This window comes from Fukomys damarensis, unplaced genomic scaffold (assembly GCF_012274545.1).
Source record: "Fukomys damarensis isolate Sample0158 unplaced genomic scaffold, DMR_v1.0_HiC HiC_scaffold_37, whole genome shotgun sequence".
Taxonomy (NCBI): domain Eukaryota; kingdom Metazoa; phylum Chordata; class Mammalia; order Rodentia; family Bathyergidae; genus Fukomys; species Fukomys damarensis.
The window spans coordinates 11,665,865-11,688,658 of record NW_022900949.1 but is presented as its reverse complement, the minus strand read 5'-3'; the positions used below and the strand labels follow the sequence as shown (position 1 = coordinate 11,688,658).

The 22,794-nt window shown below is 47.3% G+C and overlaps 2 protein-coding genes across 3 annotated transcripts in view; one reads left to right on the top strand and one right to left on the bottom strand.

Moving 5' to 3' along the window:
- The first annotated feature begins 7,188 nt into the window (after positions 1 to 7,188).
- LOC104869643 (leukotriene-B4 omega-hydroxylase 3) lies at positions 7,189 to 18,443 on the top strand. Of its 2 annotated transcripts, XM_033759772.1 has the most exons (13): positions 7,189 to 7,386; positions 9,591 to 9,735; positions 11,142 to 11,195; positions 11,286 to 11,413; positions 13,526 to 13,647; positions 14,751 to 14,991; positions 16,450 to 16,516; positions 16,730 to 16,859; positions 17,146 to 17,150; positions 17,337 to 17,486; positions 17,581 to 17,645; positions 17,806 to 17,888; positions 18,251 to 18,443. In XM_033759772.1, exons 1-13 carry the CDS (start codon positions 7,189 to 7,191, stop codon positions 18,414 to 18,416), a joined length of 1,554 nt encoding a protein of 517 aa, XP_033615663.1. In that variant the 3' UTR covers positions 18,417 to 18,443. The 2 variants fall into 2 exon arrangements, with proteins under 2 accessions (XP_033615663.1, XP_010633295.1); XM_010634993.2 differs by lacking the exon at positions 17,146 to 17,150 and having other exon boundaries at positions 17,353 to 17,486.
- A 1,561-nt stretch (positions 18,444 to 20,004) lies between these two features.
- The window catches only part of LOC104869642, a 5,384-nt gene continuing 2,594 nt past the window's right edge, over positions 20,005 to 22,794 (bottom strand). Inside the window, exons 4-6 of the mRNA XM_033759637.1 lie at positions 20,948 to 21,038; positions 20,689 to 20,785; positions 20,005 to 20,570 (exon numbers count right to left, since the gene is read on the bottom strand). Coding sequence (XP_033615528.1) covers positions 20,430 to 20,570; positions 20,689 to 20,785; positions 20,948 to 21,038 — 329 coding nt within the window. The 3' untranslated portion in view covers positions 20,005 to 20,429. The remainder of the gene's footprint in view (positions 20,571 to 20,688; positions 20,786 to 20,947; positions 21,039 to 22,794) is intronic.

Genomic DNA, 22,794 nt, shown 5'->3' with positions numbered 1-22,794 from the left:
ATAAACACTGGATGTCCTGGGAGTCCTTCATCTTTGCTGTCTTAGGTCAGCCCGAGACTCAGTTTCTCTCAAGTCTCTGTGTGTTTTTTTCTATTTCTCACTTTCCTATCTCAAGAATGTCATACTGGCTCTCAGGAGACCAGGACCACTGCAAGGGTCTCCGGTAATGTCCCTTTTCCCTTTCCCTATATAATCCTAGTGCCCTTGATCCTAACATTGCACCAGGAATCAGTCCCAATATCACACTCTCTAGATCCAGCCACCCCCAGAAAAGTCCCTTTGGGCTTTGGGAGACATCTAGACTCAAGATATAACATAAGCCAAGAATAAAGTTATTCTTTTCAAGATATTTTCAATATTTCTTTTGTATATTAACATGTGGCACATCCTTTTCTTTGAAACAAAGACCGACGGTATCTCCTCCTGTGACATTCATATCCTTCCCCCATGTGATTTGGAGCACAAAGGGTTTGTGCATCTGAGGGCAAAGGCAGCTGGAGGGGCCTCAAAGAACAACAGAAGAAAAGGTCCCAGATGCCAGCCCTCAATCTTTAGTCAACTTGAACAGCTGGGATGAGGGCATGAGAGAATGCCCTTGCTACAAGGATCCAGATTATTCTGCAAAGCTTTGGGCATGGGCAGGTTGGCCACATCTCAGCAGTGAGTAAGTGAAAGGGGATTTCCAGGCAGACACTTTTTTTTTTCTTTTTTTGGTTTTTTGTGACAGAGTCTCGCTATGTAGTTGAAACCGACCTGGAACTCACTATGTAGCCCCGGCTGATCTCGAACTCACAGCCATCCTCCTGCCGCAGCCTCCCGAGTGCTGGGATGACAGGCGTGCGCCACCACGCCTGGCTCAGACAGATATTTTTAACAAAACAATAACTGAATTGGAAAACTATGAGTTAACTGCGTCTTTGAGCAACTATGGGTTCACTAGGTAACTATGCTCTTTGTGGAGTGTAACTGAGTAGCCCTGACTTCTGTAATCTGTCACCAAAGAAGCACAATGGACTCAGGAAGTCCTGCTAGAACTCTTAATTCACCCTCCCTCTGCGGCTCTGCTTTGTGTAAACAACTCGGCTTGCTGTATTCCCAGGCAAACTCCAGTAGAATTAAGCCTCGTGGGTGTAAAAAATGTCAGATAACTAGCCAACCACAGACTGCCAAATACTCTGCTTCTGCCTCTGTGTCTCCTGCTTTGCGACCCTATAAAACTGCTGGTCGGCCGATATTCTGGGCCTGACTTCTTTGGGGAGAGATCCTGGTCATGTCCACCGGTGTAAATAAAGCTGTTTTACTACCTCCAAACCTCTGGGTGCCATCTGTTTCCCTGTTCTAGCATTCTGCAACAGAAGGGGATGCCAAGTTCAGCTGCTGCCAGCTTGTTAGAATAGGGCAGCTGGATCCCTAAGAATTGCCCCAGTAGTTCCCACAGTGTGCCTATGCGTAATGTTCACTGCGGTGCCTGCGTGCAGAGATAGCGTGCACGGGCTCGCACCCATACCTACGGCGAAACACCTGAGTCTGGAAACCCAGGTGATTTCTCCAAGGAAGCTTTAGCACTGCAAATGCTCACACACTGTCACAACGTCAGAGCTTATTTAACAAAATAAAGAGCATCTGTCTTTCTTCTCCTTGTTTCAAAATACACTTATGATACGTAAAGCTACTTTTCTGGCGCATTATCCTTTGTGATGTGATGACAAAGAAGAAAGCAGAAGGTGGGTCGGGACTGGTGAGAGTGCAGGACGTGAGTCAGTTGAGTTACAAAGCAGCTTCTGCCTCCCCAGGGCAGTGAGTTTGTACAGATGGGGTCAAGAACAGGATCTCCCTCTGGCCTGGAAACGGAACCTGCCTGGGTCTTGGGTTGGCAACACCCTCCACACTGAAGACAGGGGGCCAGGAAAAGAGTGAGGGCCTGTGGGCTAACTGGGAAGTTTAGAGGGTGCTGGGTGGGAAGGAAGAGACTGGCAGCCCTGTCCTCCCTGTGGCCGGGTGGGCACCCCGCTGAGGCTATCTGGAGAAGACAGCGTGAGGGTCTGATCTAGGAGTGGAGGGGCCATCGACCTAAGATACCTGGGCTGCGCAAAACACAGGCCCCATGGACAGTCCAGTCCAAAGCAGCAGCTAGCAGAGGGCCGGAACCAAGAGGCCAACATGGGCAGAGGCTTACCAAAGACTGCCACACACACCATCTGCCTTCCCAGCCCAGGCTGGCTGTGGAGCTGGGCCAGCCTCAGGTAAGAGGCCACCAGATTCTCCTGAACTCACCCCGATTTCTCCTCTCACCCAGTGTAGCCCCTACCTTAGGATAGAGAGAAGGGGTCAGAGGTGGGTGCTGAGATAACTGAAGTCTGAGCCTTGCCAGTGTCCCACCCCCAGTAGAGTTTGGTTGTTCTGTAAACTCACCCTGCTGCTGGCTGTGGGGTTTGCCCAGGTAATACAGCCCAGAGAAGACGGCACCCCGAGGTGGCCCTGAGCATAGGGAAGGCAGGTCTGTCCAAAAGTGATAACAGAGACTGGGGTTGGGATGCTAATGCTGACACTGCCACTACTACGCAGGTGGGCAGGCAGCCTGAGTCGATGTGGTAGCTCATGCCATGCCTACCCCCAGAATCCTGGAGCACCCCACTTCCTCTGTGTCCACTTGATTTAGACAAATTTGTGCCATCTAAAGAAGCTACTTTTTCCTCCAGCATGTTTTTTGGCTCCCTTGTCAGAGATAAGATGGCTTAATGCACCCCGGGTTGTATCTCCATCTTCTACTTTGTTCCATCGATTTGTAGGTCTGTTTTTGTGCCAGAACCATGCTTTTAAAAACATCATTGTAGCTTGTGTAGCATAACTTCAAATTCGGGACTGTGAGTCTTTTGCTCTTTTTTTTTTTTTTTTTTTAAGCTCAGAATTATTTTCACTAGTTTGCATCTCTTCTGCCTCCATATTAACCGTAGGACAATTTCTCTATTTCTGTGAGAACTGTTATTGGTAATTTTTTATTGGGATTGCATTAAATCTGTATATCAACCTTGGAAGTATGGCCTTTTGAAAGTATTGGTTCTGCCTATCCAGTAATAGATGATATCTTTTGACTTTCTGTGGTCCTCTTCTGGCTCCTTTTTCAAAGTATTATAATTTTGGTTGTTGTAGAGGTTTGGCTAGGTTAAATTCTAAGTATCCAATTTTTTTTGATGCTACTGTGAATTACATTATTTTTGTAATTTCATGTATTACTTTATAATTTCTTTCTAGGTGAGTTCATTATTGGCGCACAGGATGCTATTAATTTTTGTGTGTCAGTTTTGTATCCTGGGAATTGCTGAACTTGCTTCTCAGTTCTGGTCGTCTTTTGGTAGAGTTCTTCTGGTCTTCTATGTGTGTCTTCTGCGAATAAGACTAGTTTGACGTTTTCCTTTCCTATGTGCATCCGTTTTATTTCTTTCTCTCGCCGGATGGCTGTGGCTGACATCTGACAGACGTGGGTTCCTGCAGACGCTGAGAGCTTTCTGGAGGTTTGCCCTCTCTGAGTCTGCTGGCTCTTCTGTGAGGCACTCGTTCCGGGTGCCATCGTAGGGGCCTCTCCCTCCCCCAGCTGCGGTCTCCAGGGTTCTGACTCAGGGAGTTGAGGGAAGGAGAGTGGGAGCTGTGAGCATTGTGCTAAGGGGGAGAAAATATCACCAAGCAGGCTTTATGGAGAGTTCTTGGGCCACAGCCTACGTGTTTGGTATGAAATAGGTTGTCGCCAATAGGCCTGCTTTCTATGGCGCATGCAGCCTGTGGTGGAGATACTTCACCGATAATCTTCACACAGCGGAGAATACTCCCTCACGGCAGCTGGGCTAGGAACTTCCAGCCCCTTTTCCTCATTTCCTTTTCAGGTTCCCTTCTTTATGGCACCCTCCTGTAACCTTCTGGAAGGTCACTTTCCAGGTGACAAAACGGAGCCCAAGAGGGCTGGTCTGCAGCCAATCAGAGCAAAGGATGGGGCGTTAGGGCCCGGATGCTGCCATTAGGAGCCATGCTTCCGGGTTCTTCACGTTCTTAAAATGTCTCCATGCTACTATCTTAAATTGCCTTTTCCCCAAGGGCACGAGACTTTAGAGAATGGAAACTTAGCTTCTGCAAGGCTCATTCTTTCAAAGGAAACATGGCTTGTGATAGGTTAAGAGTAGCCTGCTTGTTCACAGAGGTACAATAGCCCAGCTCCAAACCTATAAAAAGACCATCCCTTCCCTATTCTCTCTCTCTCTCTCTTGCTCTCTCTCTCTCATCCCCTCTCCTGAATAAAGTCTCCCGTCGGACCTACCTCTCTCGGTATGTTGTTGTTGAACGTCACTGTTCCTCTTCATGGGGCAGATCAAGAACAACACTAAGGTTGTAAATACCGAATAGTTTCCCTGGTGTGAATAATCTGCAACAATGCATAAGATTCTAATAAGATTACTGACATTTAGAAATGGGAAGAAAGGAGCTAAAGGTGTAGGGAAGGTGGGATGGGTAGGGGAAGAGTAAAAAGGGAAAAGAAAAAAATGTGAGAGAATGAAAAGAGGAAAATAAAGTGTTTGTAGATGGGGAGGGGAGGAGGGGGTGAAGGGAGGGCAGAGGTAAGGGGAAAAAATGAGAATCAAGACTTGCCATGTAGAGGTACAAGATCCCAACAATGAATGTAACTGTACTGTATCCCTAAAATGTACCAATAAACTCAATTAAAGCTGAAAAAAAAAGAACAACACAACACTAAGGGAAGCCCAGCTTTGCTCTCTCCTTTACAGACTGCCCTGTCAACAAGGGCCCTCTTGTCTTTTGCCTCCAGTATTTCCTTCTCCCTATCTCCTTCCTCCTAAGGTGGACAGAGCACAGCCCCTCCTGGCAGCTGGGCTCTTTATCCCCCAAATCTGATCTCCGTAATCCTCTGCAGGAACTGGTTCTTTCTTTTCTCTTGTTCCTAAATATCATGTCTCTGACAGAGAACACCGTAACAGCAAAACCTAGGAAATGTCACAATGTATCTTACATTACTCCTGCCCTTTGCTCTGTTTAGTTCAGAATTAACCCAAACCAGAGGTATCTAGTTCCCCTCAGAAAGTTTTGTGAATGAAAAGAACCATTGTTAGCTTTGCTAACTAAACAGGGTCCCTTCCCCTTGGCTAGAATAGATAACTAAAAAAATCTTAAAGGTAACCTCCCCTAACAAAGAAGTGCTACTTCTGGGTTGAAATTCGACTATCCCACCACCATGTTTTGAATATCAGCAATGTGAACTGTAAAAATGAAATGTAACCACCTGAATGAGATCAAGGCTGTAAAACCCTATAAAAGAAGGAGTTGTAACCCAGTGGGTCATCGATCCAGGCACAGCTTATGTGAGATCGACCCTCATCGGCAATTACATTTGTTATTTTAATTCCATTCTGCTGCTGTTATGCCCAAGTCGCGAAGTCCCCAAAGACCACCAAGGAGTCAGGTCCGATGCAACTGCAAGAGGAGTTTACTGCAAGCTCGAGCCTGGACCCTTGGGTGTCACCGTCACAGCAGCTTCAAACCGAGAGCCTAGATCCATCTTTGAAGCGGGCTTATACAGGGTTAGGGAAACTTTTCCTTTTATAGGTTCTATTTTTTAGCTATCACTTATGATTGGATATTTGAGGGGTACTGGGAGGGCACTTACTGGAAAATTACCTAATGCCTATGTTCACAGAATCAATTTCTTTTTTTAAAGAGCATCTGATGAAACAAATTCTATAACTAATGCCTATATTAGCAGTGGCTACCGATATAAGCTGTGACTGATACCTATGTTTCATCAATCCTCCTTTTAAAAAAACATTGATTATCTTAAGCAGGAAGACTTCATATCTTTAGATCATAAAAAGAGGAACAGAAACACAGGGAGACTGTCACACAGAATGGAATTTTACAGAGGGGAACTTTTGCAGCTTTGTTCTGGGCAAGGGGTACATAGAGGGGGTGCAAAGGGAGCCCACCATGACCTGAAAACTTGGTCCTCACACTGTTTCTCTGTGTGTCACTTGCCAGTTCCTCCCACAACATCTCAACCTTAGATCATAAAAAGAGGAACAGAAACACAGGGAGACTGTCACACAGAATGGAATTTTACAGAGGGGAACTTTTGCAGCTTTGTTCTGGGCAAGGGGTACATAGAGGGGGTGCAAAGGGAGCCCACCATGACCTGAAAACTTGGTCCTCACACTGTTTCTCTGTGTGTCACTTGCCAGTTCCTCCCACAACATCTCAACCTTAGGCTCTGAGTTTATTGGAGGCAGGGCTTGGAGGTAGTGGGCCAATGGAGGTCGTGGGCCAATGGCTTCCATCCTTGAGCCTCTGAATTCTGCACTGAGAAACAGTGCATACAACCCTTCCAGCCCAAATGAGGAGAGGACCTGGTGGGATGTCCTGGGATAAGCCTTAGGTTGGTCCTGATCTCCTAGCAAATGAATTCTCCACTTCATGCTTTTATCTCCTGCATCCTGGTCTTGGAAGGGCAGGGGTGGCTGTATAATTGGGGGTTCACCGTCACTTTTGTCTCCTCCAAACTTGCTTCCAGTCCATGTGGAAGGTGCCAAGTCCTGAGGCCTCAATGTCTGTGCTGTGTGACCATGGGGTGGTTCCTCTCTTTACCTGCATAGCCCCACCCTCATGACTTGTCCACTTGTCCAGACAGGAAGGAGGCAACTGGGCCTGCGGTGATAGGCTGGCTCTGTCTAGTCTGGCTTCCTGTAGCTTCCTCCAGGGCAGGAGATGGGAAAAGAAGTCCCAGAGAAGGACATAGTTAAGGGAAAAGCTGCTCCTGACCGAAGGTAACAGGCTGGGTGTATTGGGGCTGGAATGTCCTGTCGGGGGAAGGGGAGGGTCATTGCCAAGGCTGGGAAGCTCCATGAAGTATGGAGTCCAGGAGTTGGTACTTATGGGTGACAGTTCCTGGCCACCTCTGTGATTCAAAGGTATCAGGAGTCTGATCATTCTCTTCCTTTTTTTTCTTCTTCCACATCTTTCTCTTCATGCTTCTCCTCTTTCTTTTCCTTGCTTCTTCTCCTGAATTGCCCTCATTCTCCTTTTTCCTTAATGCCTTTATTGCAACTCTCACAGACTGCCCCTCTGCAGTGTCGGAGGTCCCTGTCCCCTTCCTGGGTCCCAGAAATTGCTACTTAATCTTCTCTGCCTTGCAGGATGACACAGCTGAGGCTGTCCTGGCTGGGACTGAGTTGGGAGGAAGCCTTCCCTTTGCTGTTCCTGCTGCTAGGTGGGGTCACCTGGTTCTTGATCCAAATTCTGAAATGGATCTACTCCTTCTATGAATACTACAGTCACCTCCGCTGCTTCCCTCAGCCCCCGAAATGGAACTGGCTCTCCGGTCACTTGGGCATGGTGAGTGTGGCAGTGGTGTGGGCCGTTGGAACGTATGGATTCCTGAAGGGTCAGGAATCGAACCAGGAAGCTGTGTGTTGATCGGAGGGCTGGGGTCTAGGACAACAGAGAGGCAAAGGAGGTGGCCTGTTCAGTCCAATTTGCTACCCTCATTCACAACTGTGCCATCTCAAGCCTGTTTTACATTCCTGTCCTTCTATTTCTTGGATTCATTTCAAGTCTGGCTTCCCTGCTTTGGTGTACCTGTGAGTGGTTCCCATGTTGGGGCCAATAGCGTGAGGAGCGCTTGTTTTCCCACATTCTCCACTGCTCAGATTGATGCCCCCGGTCTACTCCCCGACTGGACCATGTCTTTCTGTCAACCCATCTCTGGGTTTCGGGTTGTTCACAGGAATGAAATGCGATCTTTCCACACTGCACAGATACACAGCCAGGCCCCCAGAAGATGGGCATAGGTGATTCACCCTCTTGCCTTGCTCTTCTCCCCAAACCTCAATCCCCAACCTGAATAAAAGCCAACTGCTCCAGCCTTTTAGAAGCCTTCCTTGACCTCAACCCTAAGGGCACATTTTGACCTTTGACATGGACCTGTTACCCTTTGGAGTGACAATGATTTCGCTTTCTTCACTAATAAAGGGACAGTTGATGTGCCTCTACATCGATTCAGTGAGATCTGGAAACTAGGATGCTCTGTTTTAAGAGTCTGGTGGGCAGCTGGTGAGCTCTCCTGGGTGAGAGCTGCCACCCTAATGGAGAGTTAGTTGGAGATCACCTCTGTTCTCCTGGGGCCTGGGAGATCCAAGGTATGAGGAAGCTTCTCCTTGGGAGGACCTGGCTGTGATGTGGACCAGTCAGGACATGAAAAGATGTGGGATAAACCTTAGAACAAGTCCTGAGGGCACACCGCTGCCTGTAATCTCTCTCCTGATTTCACCCTGCTCTGTCTGCACTTTGGCCAAGAGATGCTTGTGGCAGGAGAAAATTCTTCTCAACTCAAGATGGATATCAGTATGAGCAGACAGTTTTACCTCTTCACATCCCCCGGGATGTACCACTGGAAGTTGGAGATAGCCCTGAGAGCAAAGGCCCAAAAGGAGGCAGACAGCCCTTCCATCCTTAGAAAATATGGATATATGTTCACTATAGATGTTTCATCATCTCCACAAGGTGAAAGGGGAAATTACTATGGCTCCTGGGATTAGCTATTAGTCAGGGTTCTACAGTGAAACAATACCAAAGGACATACACATCGTCAGGCATCACTTAACGATGTTGATACCATCTGAGAACCCATTGTGGGGTGGTTTTTCTCCTTGTGCTGACATCATGGAGTGTGTCTTATACACACCTAGATGGTATAGCCTATTACACACCCAGGCTAAGTGATACAACCTATTGCTCCTTGTATAAAGCTGTATAGTGCTCTACTATGCTGAATATTATAGGTAAGGTAACACAATATTTGTGTATATCAAAGTATCTAAACTTATAAAATGTACTCCAAAAATCCCTTCTTAGCCTTGTGGCTAAGACCAAGTATAACGTGCACCAAAAATGCTAGATAGTATGGAATTTCTCAGCTCCACTGAAATCTTGTGAGACTGCCTTCATATGGACAAAAACATCATTAAGTACCACATGACTGCATATACAGTAAAATACACACACACACGCACACATAGACAGATACACACATATCTACAAACCTGGGAGAAATGAGGGGGTAGAATGCATTATGGTGTTTAGCTCGTGGAGGCTGAGAAGCCCTGCAACATGACACCTGCAAGCTGGAAAACCAAGGAAGCTGATCATGTCGTTCGTTTAGTCTGAGCTGCTAGGCCTGAGAAGCAGGAGCGTGTGGGGACGACGTACGTCCCAGAGTTTGGAAGTTTGAGGGCCCGGAGCTCTGAGGTCTGAGAGTAGAGAAAAATGGATATTCCAGCCCCAATGGAGGGAGTGCACTTGCCTTTCTGCTGGATTTTTGTTTTAGTGGGGCCCTCAGTGGATTTGATGCTGTCCTCCACACTTGTGGGGAAGGGTGGATCCTTCCTCTGTTCTGCGGGTGCAAACATTAATGCATTCCGGAAACACCATCACAGGTAGCCCAGGAGCCGTGTCTCACCAGCTCACCAGTTCTCCAGATGGTCCCCATCCAAGTTGACACCTGAAATCTCAGAAGCTGACTGCCAATGTCTTGCATGCAGGTGCCTCCCACGGAGCAGGGTTTGAAGGATGCAGCTCAGCTGGTTGCCACTTACCCCCAGGGCTTTCTGATGTGGAAGGGCCCCATGTTGCCCATCGTCACTTTGTGCCACCCTGACAACATCCAGTGTGTCCTCAGTGCCTCAGGTACCCATGTGGATCTTGGGGTGGTGAGCGCCGTGGTTCACCCCAGCCCCTCCATTTCCACACTCCATGCCTTTATGCGAGCCCTGAACTACCCCAACTCCAGCTTCTGTCTTCTCTCAGCTTTTCCTTCTTTCTTTCATGTGTTCTCCAGCCCCACTCCCTCCTTCCTTCATTGCCGTCACCCGTACCCATTGTGAACCTGGAGTTCTGGGCACCCTAAAGACCGCAGGAAGGCTCAGTCCAGGGCCGTGTGCTAGAGGACACCCCAGTGTTGAAGAAGTTGATCTGGACAGAGACCCGTGTGGTCAGGAATGAGCCAGAGAGTCTTCCCTGTCACAGGGCTCTCTGATAGGTCAGTGATCTGCACAAGCTTGCTGGGGTTGGCTGGAGGCGGCCTGGTGGTGGAGTTTCCCAAGGAGGTCTGATCGGTGAATAAGAAGGTATAAAGAGGAGCAGGGGACACATCGGGCATCACTAACACCTGATGGCCCCTGCTGGGTCATGTCTGGGACTCAGCTGAGGCCGAGGACATTTGGGGCAGGTCCAGTTTGTCTTGCTGCCATCTGACCTCCTCTTTCACATTGCCTCTGTCTCTTGCTCTTCATCTCTGGGCTGTGTTTGAAGGGTCTGAGGTTGGATCCCAGGGCCCCTCTTACAAGTGACCAAGATTTTATTTTAGTCTTGTGTAAGCCAGGCCTTAAGATGTATCTAGATCTTGTTTGGAACCCACTTGGATCATATCAGGGCCACATCTGGGACAATAATGGGACAATATCTGAATACTGCATGTGCGGGGATTTAGCTCAGTGGTTCCACCAACTGCCTTGTAAGCACAAGATCCCGAATTCGATCCCAGGTACCAAAAACAAAAACAACCCCCCCAAAACAAAACAAAACAAAAAAACAACAACAGAAATCTGTATGTGGACCCCACTGAGCTCTTGTCAGACCACCTCTGACACTTGTAAGAACACATTGTGTCATGTATGTCGGTCATGTATGCTATGGCTATATTAGAACATATGAACACATGCAGGTCCATGTCATATTTCCCACATCACTATCAAAATTCAGAGAGCCATGGTGGACAGCACATCCTTGGTCTATATGGAGATCTCTGTAGAACTGGGCTATGTGCAGGTGTGGCAGAACACATTGGACCATGTAGGAGCTACATCAAGATGTACTGAACATTCTATCCTACACTAGGCTGTGTCCGCCTTGCTCTAAACTGCTATGTGATGTGATTGGTCTTTTACCTCTTCCCCCACCCTCTGTCCCTGGCTCCCACCCTGAAATGCTTGGCTTGGAGGGCAAACATGCAGGCCTTTGGCTGTGACCCTCCACCTAATCCCAAAGTCTATTCCTACCCCCTCTACATTGCCCTGATGTTCTCTTTATGTCAGCTGAAGTTGCAGACAAGGACATCTTTGCCTACAACTTCCTGAAACCCTGGCTGGGTGAGTACCTGGGTGAAGGGGCTTGGGGACAACCTGGGGGTTCAGAGGAAGGTGCTGCCCTTTGCTCACTGTCCATGGCTGTCTTACCAGGGGATGGACTCTTGCTGATTGCTGGTCACAAGTGGAGCCACCGCCGTCGCCTACTGACACCCTCCTTCCATTTCCATGTCCTGAAGCCCTACGTGAAGATTTTCCGTGCCTGCACAAATGTCATGCTTGTGAGTCTTTGAGCCCAGGATCCCAAATGGAGCCAGAATGGTGAAGGGGCCAAAGACAGATCAAGCCAACCATCCTGGCTCTGATGTGTTGCTTTGAGGACATTGCTCTTTCTATCTCATCCTTGGTTTCCTTTTCTGCAAAATGGAGATAAAGATCTCTACTTAAATTGTGGTGTAGGGCCAGGGATTTAGCACAATGATTCCACTGCCTGCCTCAAAAGTGCAAGGTCCTGAGTTCGGTCCCTGGTACCAAAAAAAAAAAAAAAAAAAAAAAATAGTGGTCTAGAGCATGCAGTGGACTCATGTCCTTGGCACGTGGTAGGGCTCAGAAGCCTTAGTTTCCCTGTCTCTCTCAGAAGACATATGGGCTGAACACAGGAAGGATCATGTGGAAGCTACTGCTGGGTAACAGGCCACTTCCAAACTTATTGGTTTAAAGCAGTGAGGGTCTATAATTGCTAATAAATGTGTAGGTCAGTTGGCTGATTTTCTTCATCAAGGAAGGAAGGCATCACTCATAGTATATCATCTACTGAGTCAGCTAGGCAGCTTTGCTGATCTGGACTCAGTTCTCTCCCACGTTTGGGATTTGGCAGACATTAGGCTGATTGAGAATGGTCCCAGCTGGGACAACTTCCAGAAGAAATGGAATGGGATATTGGGTAGCATGAAGTTGTCTGTGTTCTCTCCCTTCAGACGACATCATGTGATTGTTCACATGGCAACAACATGGAGTAAAAGGATTAATTTTTTTTTTTTTGGATTTTTTTGAGACACGGTCTCCCTATGTACTTGAGACTGACCTGGAACTCATTATGTAGCCCAGGCTGGTCTCGAACTCACAGCGATCCTCCTGCCTCAACCTCCAGTGTTCTGGGATTACAGGCGTGCACCGCCACGCCCAGCCATAAAAGGATGAAATTTATCAATGTTATGACCTCATCACTTACAGCACATGGTTGTGGCCAAAGTCAGGAGTCCAGTGCAAGAATAGGGAGAGGAGGGATAGGCTCCAACTCTTAATGTAGTTGCTGAAAAATCACACTGCACAGAATGTAGATACAGGAAGAAGGAAAGAACTGGAGGTGAAGGTTCAGTGAAACACTTAGGACTTTCTCCTTACTTGAGAGGTGCTAAGCTGGCTTATTACTGTTTCCTGGATTCTGTGGGAAGACCCAAAATTACTGGGTTAGGGACAAAGTTGTTTATTCACAGCACAGTGAGGGGCATGCACATCGGCTTTCATCATTTCTCTGAGCCACTCAAATCATATAAAAACAACAAATCCGGGCACCTTCTGATGCCTGCTCTTGGTTATATCACATTACAGTGGATGAATCCTGCTTTAAGTAATCTGCTTTTATATCAAGTGGAGCAAGCTTGCTGAAAAGTGTCCGTGGGAAGTAATTCCATCATCCCTTGAATGCTCTCTCCAAATATAACTGAGAAATTACCCAGGTTGAGAACATCAAGAGAGTGAATTTTTGGCATATCCGGACAGGATGATCAAGGCCCACAAGGAAGTATCTGTCCTAACGTAGGGATGTATACAAATCAGCTTACAACGCTAATGATATGGGAAGTTACTATTCGTTAAGCATGGACATTGAAGGAATGATGCCATGGAACATTTCCGTAGTCTATCCTGCTGAATGTAACTCTCATACCATGTAAGGTAGACATTATTTTTCCCCCATTAGAGATGGAGAAATAGAGGGTTAGACAGACTTGTGAAATTTTTCCAGGTAGTTCGTGAGCTAAGACTGGTGGAGCAGACAATTCTGTCCTGATTTATTGAACACCAAAGCAGGTGAGCTTAACAGTAGCTGAAAATTTGACAGATGGGATGAAGGGAAGGCAAGGAGTTGACAAGGACGCACAGTGTGGGAGGCACAGCTGAGACCTAAACTCAGGGCTCATGAATTTCAGCCTTGAGTCATCTCTGGCTAATAGTGAGTTTCTGTTCGGACACAAGCCTGGTCCTTCTGGGGGGTGCAGAGAACTGGGACAGAGACCAGCAGTACGCTTTGAGTCCATCCTGATGGTGAGGGTTGGGTAGGGGCTCTAAGGAACTAACACTCAGGGAATTCTGATCTTTTTGTTTCTGGCCAGGCCAAGTGGCAGTGCCTGGCCTCAGAGGGCAGCGCCTGTCTGGACATGTTTGAGCACATCAGCCTGTTGACCTTGGACACTCTGCAGAAATGTGTGTTCAGCTTTGAGAGCAACTGTCAGGAGTGAGTCCTTTCCCTGGGCTGGGAATCTGTGCTACAGATATGAGAGAGAAGGTGGGGAGGGACACTGACCACAGGGACCAGAAGAACCTCCCTGGAGGAGGTGGAGCTGACCTGGGCATTGAATGATAAGGAAGTAGAGAGAGAGAAAGAGAGAGAGTGGGAGTGTGACCTTTTTATTTGTCATTTGAGTAACAAAAAAGTGGCTCAAATGAGCAAAGTATGTGCAAAGAGGTACACGGTGCAGGAGGCACGCTGGAGGTGATATTGGAGAGGTAGGTGGTGGTTAGAGTTTAGGATGTTGAAAAGCCTATTTGATATGGGGATGTGAATCTCTTAGAAACCATGGAAGTGTTTAGAGGTTGTGTTAGTCTGGATTGTGTTATCATGACAAAATGTATGAAATGGCCCCCGTAAGTGGATGAAAGGCTTAGTTTGGCTTACAGTTTTAGTAGCTTCAGTCAATGGTCCATTCACTCTGTTGCTTTGGAACAGTTTTAAAGCAGTACATCATAGTAAGATTGTGTGCTCCAGGAGGCTGTTTACCTCATGGGAGTTGGGAAGAGAGAAAAACATGAAGTGGTGGGTTCCCAATAGCCCCCAAGAGACACACCCCGATTGTCTGACTTTCCCCCATTTTGCCCCACATTCTAGAGGCCCTACCACATTCCAATAGCATCCCAGGTTGGGGGTCAATCCTTGGACACAAGTTCTAACACGTTCTAAAACGTAATGCTGGAGACACAGAATCCAAGGAGTCTACGGAGTTGCCGGCCCATGGATCAGTTAGAAGAGAATGAGGTGTGAGATTTGTGGGGAGTTTTCGGAAGAAGGAACAAGAGTGGATACCGGGCAGGAGCAAAAGGAGAGAAAGAAGGTGTTATGGGTACCTAGTGGATAGAGGCAGCCCACAGAGATGAGGTGCCAGCAAGGAAGAAATTGTGGACAATGACATCACGGCTCATCTCCACCATGGATCTGTGAGGCCATCTGCTTCTGGATTCTCGGTTTCTTGATGTGACTTAGCTTCAAGCTAACGGTGAGAAGACTTCCTCAGATTGCAGGTATATGAAGTTTTGCACTTCCTTTATGTCTCTCTCTTACAGGAATTGGAAGAAATATATTCTCACCATCTCAGAGCTCAGTGCCCTTGTGACGAAAAGGATCGATCAGCCTCACCTGCACAGGGATTCCCTGTACCATCTCACCCGTGACGGGCAGCGCTTCCAGAAGATCTGCGAAGTGTTAAAGAGTTTCACAGATGCTGTCATGTTGGATCGCTGTCGTACAATAGTCAGTCTCAGGACCAAGACTTTGAACTTCATGGATGTGCTTCTGCTGTGTGAGGTGGGCTTCTTAGGAGGTAGAATGGGTCACGATGTTAAATGTTAGGCCAAATAACTGAGGCTGGATTCTTGAGCCTTGGGGACCTGTGGAAATTCCTGAGGAAGTGGGAAAAAGATAGACATAGAAAGATTTTAGACATGACTCTGGAATGCAGGGACTTGGGGGACTGCTACATCCAAAACTGGATGAAGGGCCTGGAGGTCTCCTCTGTTGACAAGTTAATAAATTAGTGTGGCACAGTTATATGTATCGCATACGCAGCATCTGTATTTCCATCTCTGTTGACAGATGCACCAAACTCTTTGCTCAGGCAGCTCATTTGTTACAGTGACAACAGCAGCCAGGGCAGGACTCCCTCAATGGTCCCCCTTTCTGACTCTACCTTTCCTGGGTGATGGAGGGCTTCTACCTGTGTGTGCAGCAGGGTTTACAGCCCATGAAAAAGGGCTGTACATCACGAGTCTCGGAGCTTACCCAGGACAGCTGTCATATCTCCTTCTCCGAGGGAGAGGGAGAGGGAGAGGGAAGGGAACTTTTATTTTACTTTTTTTTTCCCCCTGGTACCAAGGATTGAACTCAGGACCTTGTGCTTGAGAGACAGGTGCAGCACCACTGAGCTAAATTCCCAGCCCAGAAAGCAATTTTTATGGAAACGTGAAAAAAATATTAGTAGATCCTCGATTTTCCAACCAAAGACCAAAGAGGGGTCTAGGAAGCCAGAGAGAATGAGCGTCTGTGGGACAGGGACTCTGGCGATGGAGACTGGATAGCCAGGTTTTCATTGCTGTGAACAAACAGCTGAGGAAAACAACTTTTTGTGGTATTGAAGATTGAGGCCAGGGCCTTCACACCGAGTTGCATTCATGGTTTACTTTACATCTTTTATTTTACAATAGAATCTCACTAAGTTGCCAAGTGAGCTGAAACTCAGTCCTGCCTTATTCTCCCGGAGTGCTGGGACAAAAGACAAAAAACCAAACCAAAACAAAACAAAAAAAAAACAGCTAGAAAAACAGCTACTAGGAGGAATGCTTTATTTTAGGTCACAGTTTTTCTGCATGGTCAGCCAGAAAACTGCTCAACTCTTGGTAGCTAGGGAGTAAAGATAAAAGTCAGAGATGAAGAGGCTGGTGACCAGATACAGCCCTCAAGTTCACACTCCCATTACTCACCCTCTTGAAGTAGCTCTGACCTTCCATTTCCATAACCACCCAGTAAAACCATTAGATTTTGAATGTAAACAGTGGATGAATCCTCTGATAAAGTTTTCAGCCCTCGTGATCAAGCACCTTCCAAAAGCTCCACTCTAAACACACGAGAATTGTCGGCAACTATTTTAGATTAAAGCATAATCGTTGCCAAAGGAAACCTAGTGGTGTGAGAGGACCTGAATTTCTAGATAGGTTTCTCAAAGCCCTGAAAGCTGATGTGATTCACGGGTTCTTGTGTTTTCTCCAGGATGAAGATGGAAAGGCATTGCCACTTGAAGACTTACGAGGAGAGGCTGCCACTTTTATGTTTAAGGGTGAGGGTTCCAGTGTTGACCTGTAGACTGCACATGGGTCTCTCTCTTTCACAGGGGCACAGCGGGAACTCCTTGGATCTCTCCATTCTACCCACTTCCTCATGCCTCCTTCCTCCCTCTGTGTGTGTGGGGGGGCGGTCTTCAAGGGATGGGCACTTTCCACTCTGGTACTGAAACAGCCCAGAGACCCAAAGCTGCCCTGATGTTGCTCAGGTTATGAAACCACGGCCAGTGGTCTCTCCTGGGCGCTGTACAACCTGGCCAGGCACCCAGAATACCAGGAGCGCTGCCGGCAGGAGGTGCGAGAGCTCCTGAGGGGCCGTGGGCCTGAAGAGATTGAATGGTGAGTCAGGTCCCCATGGCCTGTTCCTGAGCGCCTCTCATGGCTCTGCTCTCTGGCAGAGGGATTATGATTTTAATTGCTTGGTGAGGGTAAGAGCGGAGTTTTGAGGCCGACCTGGTACAAGTGATTTGTAACAGACCACTGTGGGTAGCAGTCATTTACCTGTTGTCCCAAACACCTGTGTCATTCATCTCTCCAGCGTCATTCTGTAAGCACTTTCTCTGCCTGCCATTCTGTAGTACGCAGACTTTGGAAGGATTCAGCTCAGGAGTCTGCCTTTCAAGAGTTCCTGGCTAGGGAGGGTGGGCTGGGCAGGGGAATGGTCTTACTTCAGGACAGTCTCAGGATAATTTTCTGATGCGTTCGCTTCTCTAATTCTCACATATTTGATCCATTTAGGCTTAATATCATTGTAGGGAGAAAAAATTCACCAGGGGAACAAGGGCCGTGGCCTGTGTTTTCCCTGGATAGCTGTGGGTCGTGGTTTCCTTAGGGAGGACCTGGCCCAGCTGCCCTTCCTGACCATGTGCATCAAGGAGAGCCTGCGTCTGCACCCCCCGGTCACCGACATCTCCCGCTGCTGCACACAGGACGTTGTGCTCCCCGATGGCCGGGTCATCCCCAAAGGTGCCCACATTGTCAGGGGCAGGAGGCTCCCGGGCAGGAATCAGGGTCCATCAGGCCGTGGGTCCTTGCCCTGATCGCTCGCTCCTCTCCACAGGTGTTACCTGCCTCATCAGTATTTTCGGGCTGCATCACAACCCAGCTGTGTGGCCGGACCCCGAGGTGCTGCCTCCCCATCCCGGTGTACTGCAGGGGTCCTAGAGCAGGGCACACGGTGTTGTTGACCCGGGAAATCAGACGTCACCTGCCCCTAGCGCACCTGTCTCTCCTTGGCTGTTCTGGGCGACCCCACCCAGCAACCGTGGCTCCCTCTCTTCTCCAGGTCTACGACCCCTTCCGCTTTGACCCAGAGAACAGCAAGGACAGGTCGCCTCTGGCTTTCATTCCCTTCTCCGCGGGGCCCAGGTGAGGGCAGTGGGCGTGGGCTGGGCAAGGGCTGACCGGGGCGGGGACTGGGCGGGACAGAGGGGACATCCAGGTTGGCTTCTCATCGCCCCAGCTCAGGCTACGTACAAAGTTGTGAAGAACAGTGGATGGTTTGGTGCAAGAGGGGTCCTCGGTGGGCTCAGAACCTGCTCCCTGCCTACCGGTGTGATTCAGGCGCCGGAGTCTCAGCCTGGTTCGGGACACACACGCCCAGGTTGGGCGCGGGCGCGGTTAGCGCCCCTCGCAGTCCCTGGAGCTGACACGGTGGGGTCCGGGACAGGTTCGGGCAGGACGGGCCTGGATGGTCCGGGGCGCAGTCACGGTCCCCGCCCCGCCCGCAGGAACTGCATCGGGCAGACCTTCGCCATGGCGGAGATGAAGGTGGTGCTGGCGCTGACTCTGCTGCGCTTCCGCGTCCTGCCCGATGCCACGGAGCCGCGCCGGAAGCCCGAGCTGATCCTGCGCGCAGAGGGCGGGCTATGGCTGCGCGTGGAGCCGCTGAGCTGAGCTGTGCGTGCAGGGAGCTCGGTGACCTGGCCGGGGACCCAGCTGACCCATCCCAGTCCTTTGCAGACTCTCAGAAATAAACTGCGCTGTCCCCTGTGTCTGAGCCTCAGAGGGCATCTAGATTGGTGTGGGATCGAATGGAGGAGGAGGTTGGGATCTCTGAGTCCAAGGCCCTAACTCCTGTGACTCAACACAGGGACCTCATGGTGATGCTAGGATCAAAGTAGCTTTGAGGAGGGGCCAGGATCAAGGGCAAATGTGAGGCTCTGAGTCAAGCAAGGGACTCTTTCTTTCTTTCTTCCTTCCTTCCTTTCTTTCTTGGCTTTAACTCTTTAAATTATTTTTTGTTAGTACAGGTTCGAAGTACCTAATGTTTGCTTTCAGCATGGGGAGTAGGTACACGATGTATATAACACATTTCATGTTTTTATGTCTCTGCCGTTCCCCTCCTTCCCCCCTCCACGGAACTCTTCCTTGTATTGTAGGCAACTAAGTTAGATAGAAATTAATATACAGTCAGAGCGGAACTGAGCGCTCAAGGAAGTCGGCACACACACAAAAAAGACACCAAAGCTGTGGCTGAAGGCACATCCGAAGAGGGCCAGGCCTCAAGATAAAGATGCAGTGGCAAGGGCTACATGCATTCCCCGGGGATAAACAGTAACTTGAGGTTATATTGTCATCAGTGCCACCTTGTGTCCAGATAGGCAACGGTCTACGCTCAGGTGACCAGAACATCTGGACCCATCCATCCCCCCAAATACTGTTGCTCTTCCCATGTACCCTTTCTACGCGACTCCTTTACTTATTGCCTCCACATTAGCTAAATGGCCATACTTATAATCCTATAGATTGATAACAATTTGATTCCTGTCGGACCCGGGTTGTGACTTCGCTGTTTAAATTACCCCTGACGAAGCCCCTTGGTGGTCGCCCCATGCGAGACCCCTCCTGAAAACCCAGGAGCTATTCCCCTCTCCTTATGCCCGATAAAACTCTCCTGACTTCTTGGGTTCTTGGGTTCACAGCATCATTCCTGGATGTTGTAAAGCCAAGAGCTCTGAACATCTGACCTCTAGCAGGTCAGGAATCATATTTCTCCTCTGTCAGTTGTACTGTGTTTCCACCATGCTGACCTTCATTCTAATCTCCTGATTCATTCGCCTTGTTTTGAGGCATCTCGGGATTCTTCACTAATGGTGTGGTTACTAAGTTACTCTTTTATTATTAAACATCACAAGCCTGGTACCTTACTCTTTTTGTTTGTGAAAACGCACTTTCTCTTCTTTCTTTTTCCTTTTTCTTTTTCCCCTCCCTCCCTCCCTCCATCCCTTCCTTTCTTCCTTCCTTCTCCCCTCTCTCCCCTTTTCCCTCCTTTCCGTTCTTCCTTCATTCCCTCCCTCCTTTTGTCACTGTGTAACGCCTCAGTGGGTCTTAACCTTCTGTACTCCACTTGCCATGGGAATGGGGCTGAGGAGGTTCCCAAAGCCACAGTGATGAACTCAGCGCACCCTAAACGTAGAAGAGTTGGAGCTTTGCAGACTCATCATGGAAAAAGAATTTTGAGGACATGTCGGCGAGAGGCACAGGAAGGGTTTATGAGGCAGAATTTTAGTACGCACTCAAGTGTCTTGAAGATGGAAATCTGTGGGATTTGATACACTGTAGTCTTGTTCTGTTTGCTGCATAGGGGAGGATGGCTCACTCACAGTGAGATAAACGTCTGTCTGTAGGGGAAAACCTACTTTACAGGTGAAAAGGTGATCTGTTTACAAGTGAAAGTGGACTATTTGTAAGTAAAAAGGGAGTAGCTGAACCCATTTGCAGATGGAAGGGAATTGCTCAGGCTTATGTGGTTAGGCTTGTGTCCTGAGACTACAGTTTTAATTTTTAAGTTATGATTTTCATTGTCTCCTTTCTGCCTGCTTTAAATTTCTTCTATGCTATCTCATTTGCTCCCCTGAGACTTTGATTCCTTAATCTTAAGGGATGCAGAAGGCCAACCGTCCATCTTCATGTAACTATTTCAGGCTGAGGAGGGCGCATTGATCCTGGACGGCCAGGGACTGAAAGTCTCATCCTGACTGATTTAAAGAAAGCATGAGAATCTTGGGCTCCAGTTTTTGAAGAACCATCATCTTTTTTTTTCACCATCTTTTGATAGCATGAAAAAGAGAACAAGCTCACATTAGTCCACAACAGGAATGGATTAGGCAACATAAAAAAATTTTACGCACAGTTTAAGGGCCAGAAAAATAAGAGCTTTTCCCACCAGGTTGTTTCTTCTTGAATATGGCCTGCAAGACCTCCAGCTCAGGACAGTATTGATCATAGATCTCTGTCTCCTTGACTTCTCAATCTGGTAAAGTCTCAAAAGGAACAGGTTTAATTTTGATAAGTGAATTCATATAACATAAAGCTAATCATTTTTAAGTGAATGATTTAATGACATTCAATACATTTGCTATGTTATGCAATCACCACCTCTTATCTAGTTTCAAAATATTTCCATGACTCCAAAGTAGCCATACCTGTTAAGTATTTTTTCCTCATTCCTCTTTCGCTCACAACTTCTGACAACCACCAATCTGTCTCCTTCAATGTATCCACTCAAGATATTTCCTGTAAACGGAATCATCCAATATGTGACATTTTATGTCTGGCCTCTTTCATGGTACATAATATTTTGGAGTATTATCTATATATTTCATTCTTGTGTGGGCAAATAATACTCCATTGTATGTACCTTCCATAATATTCATCTGTTACCATTCATCTTTGATTTTTCTTCTTTTCTTTAAAATTAATTTTATTGGTACATTTTAGGTATACAATATAATGACATTCATAATTGGAAATTTGTACCTTTACGTAATCATTCTTTGTGGGGAAACTGAAACTCTCACCTAACAATAGTATGCAGAAAACTAGAAGTGGTTAACAAGGAGCTAATCTATCAACTTAATGAAGCCACATTCCAGCCCAAAGTGCATGTGAATACCTTTTGACCTTAGGAATCGTAAAATATTATGGTGTCTAAACATTTTCTTGTGATGTCTTTCTGCAGATGTTTCTTGTGTATCTACACAAGATAATGTGCTAATAGTGTGTGTATAAAGAACCAGGTTTGCCTCAATTAAAGCAGACAGTCTTTTGTCTCCACTCTGCCTAGAGTGTCTTTCCTTTTCAATCCTCACTCTCTCCTTCAGGTACTGTTCGACTCGTGGGGGCTGGTCCCCCACAATTCTTGATTCTTATTTTTTCCCCATTTCCCCACCCTCCCTTCAACCCCTCCACCTCTCCTTATTTACAAAGACTTTGTTTCCAATATTTTTCATTTCTCATATTAGTTCCATTCCCGTCTTTCCTTTCCCCTACCCCTTCCATTTCCCTTTTCTTCCTATTTCACATTATCTGTTATACCTTTCAGTGCTTATTTACACTTTCAGTTTCTCACACTAGAGAAACTATTCAGTATTTACACATGTGTGTCCTATTTATATCACTTAAGGGTATCACCTCAATGTACATCCATTCAGCTTTAAATGTCTCTAATTTGTCATTCTTTGTGGCTGAGGAGTACTCTATTTTATTTTTTAAAAGAACACATTTTCTTTATCCAGTCTTCAGTTGATGGGCACCTGGGCTATTTCCAAGTTTTAGCTATTGCAAACTGTCCCGCTATGGTAGGAGTGTAGACTGGTGCAACCGTGGTGGAAATCAGTATGGAGATACCTCAAAGAACTAGGATTGCAGGTCCCATTTGACCCAGCTATTCCCCTGCTGGGTGTCTCCCCAAAAGAATTAAAAGTGTCATACCACAGTGATATATGTGCACCCGTGTTCACTCAGGCCTATTCTTAGTTGAATTTTTTTTTCTGTTACGTGTCCTCTTTCTGTCCATTTGCCACATGAGCATGAAGAACTAAGAAAGCACATCATATAAATGTTTTCTCACCTGTTCTCTCCCCATTTTAAATTTCAGGTAAGGATAATGATTTCAGCTTTTCGTGCTGAGCAAGTTTGCCTCCACTACCTGCTAACAATTGCATAATCTATCCCCCAAGTCTCATTATTTATGTATTTAGGCAACAATTGCACAACCTGTCCTCCAAGTCCCACTCTTTATGGAAAACCAGTCTCCATAAGGGTTGTCTAATCACTGGTCTTTAAGACCAGGCCTGCTAGAGAAAACTTGTTCTACAGTTTTCACACAGGAGCTGTAAGCTATCTCCTGGGGTAGGAAGCCAGGTTATTGGTTTTAAAGTGTGGCACACTTTGACAGTAATCCCCACTGGCTCGAACAGGAGAGTTTCATATTTAGATAGCTGTTTTCTCTCTCTCTCTCTTTTTTTTTTTTTTTTTTTTTTTTTTTTTG

Bases quoted from the DNA above. Each gene is read 5' to 3' on its own strand.
- LOC104869643 (XM_033759772.1), top strand. From the start codon at position 7,189: ATGACACAGCTGAGGCTGTCCTGGCTGGGACTGAGTTGGGAGGAAGCC. The intron at 9,736-11,141 runs GTACCCATGTGG...TCTTTATGTCAG, and splicing joins GTGTGTCCTCAGTGCCTCAG to CTGAAGTTGCAGACAAGGAC. The intron at 17,646-17,805 runs GTGCTGCCTCCC...TCTCTTCTCCAG, and splicing joins CTGTGTGGCCGGACCCCGAG to GTCTACGACCCCTTCCGCTT.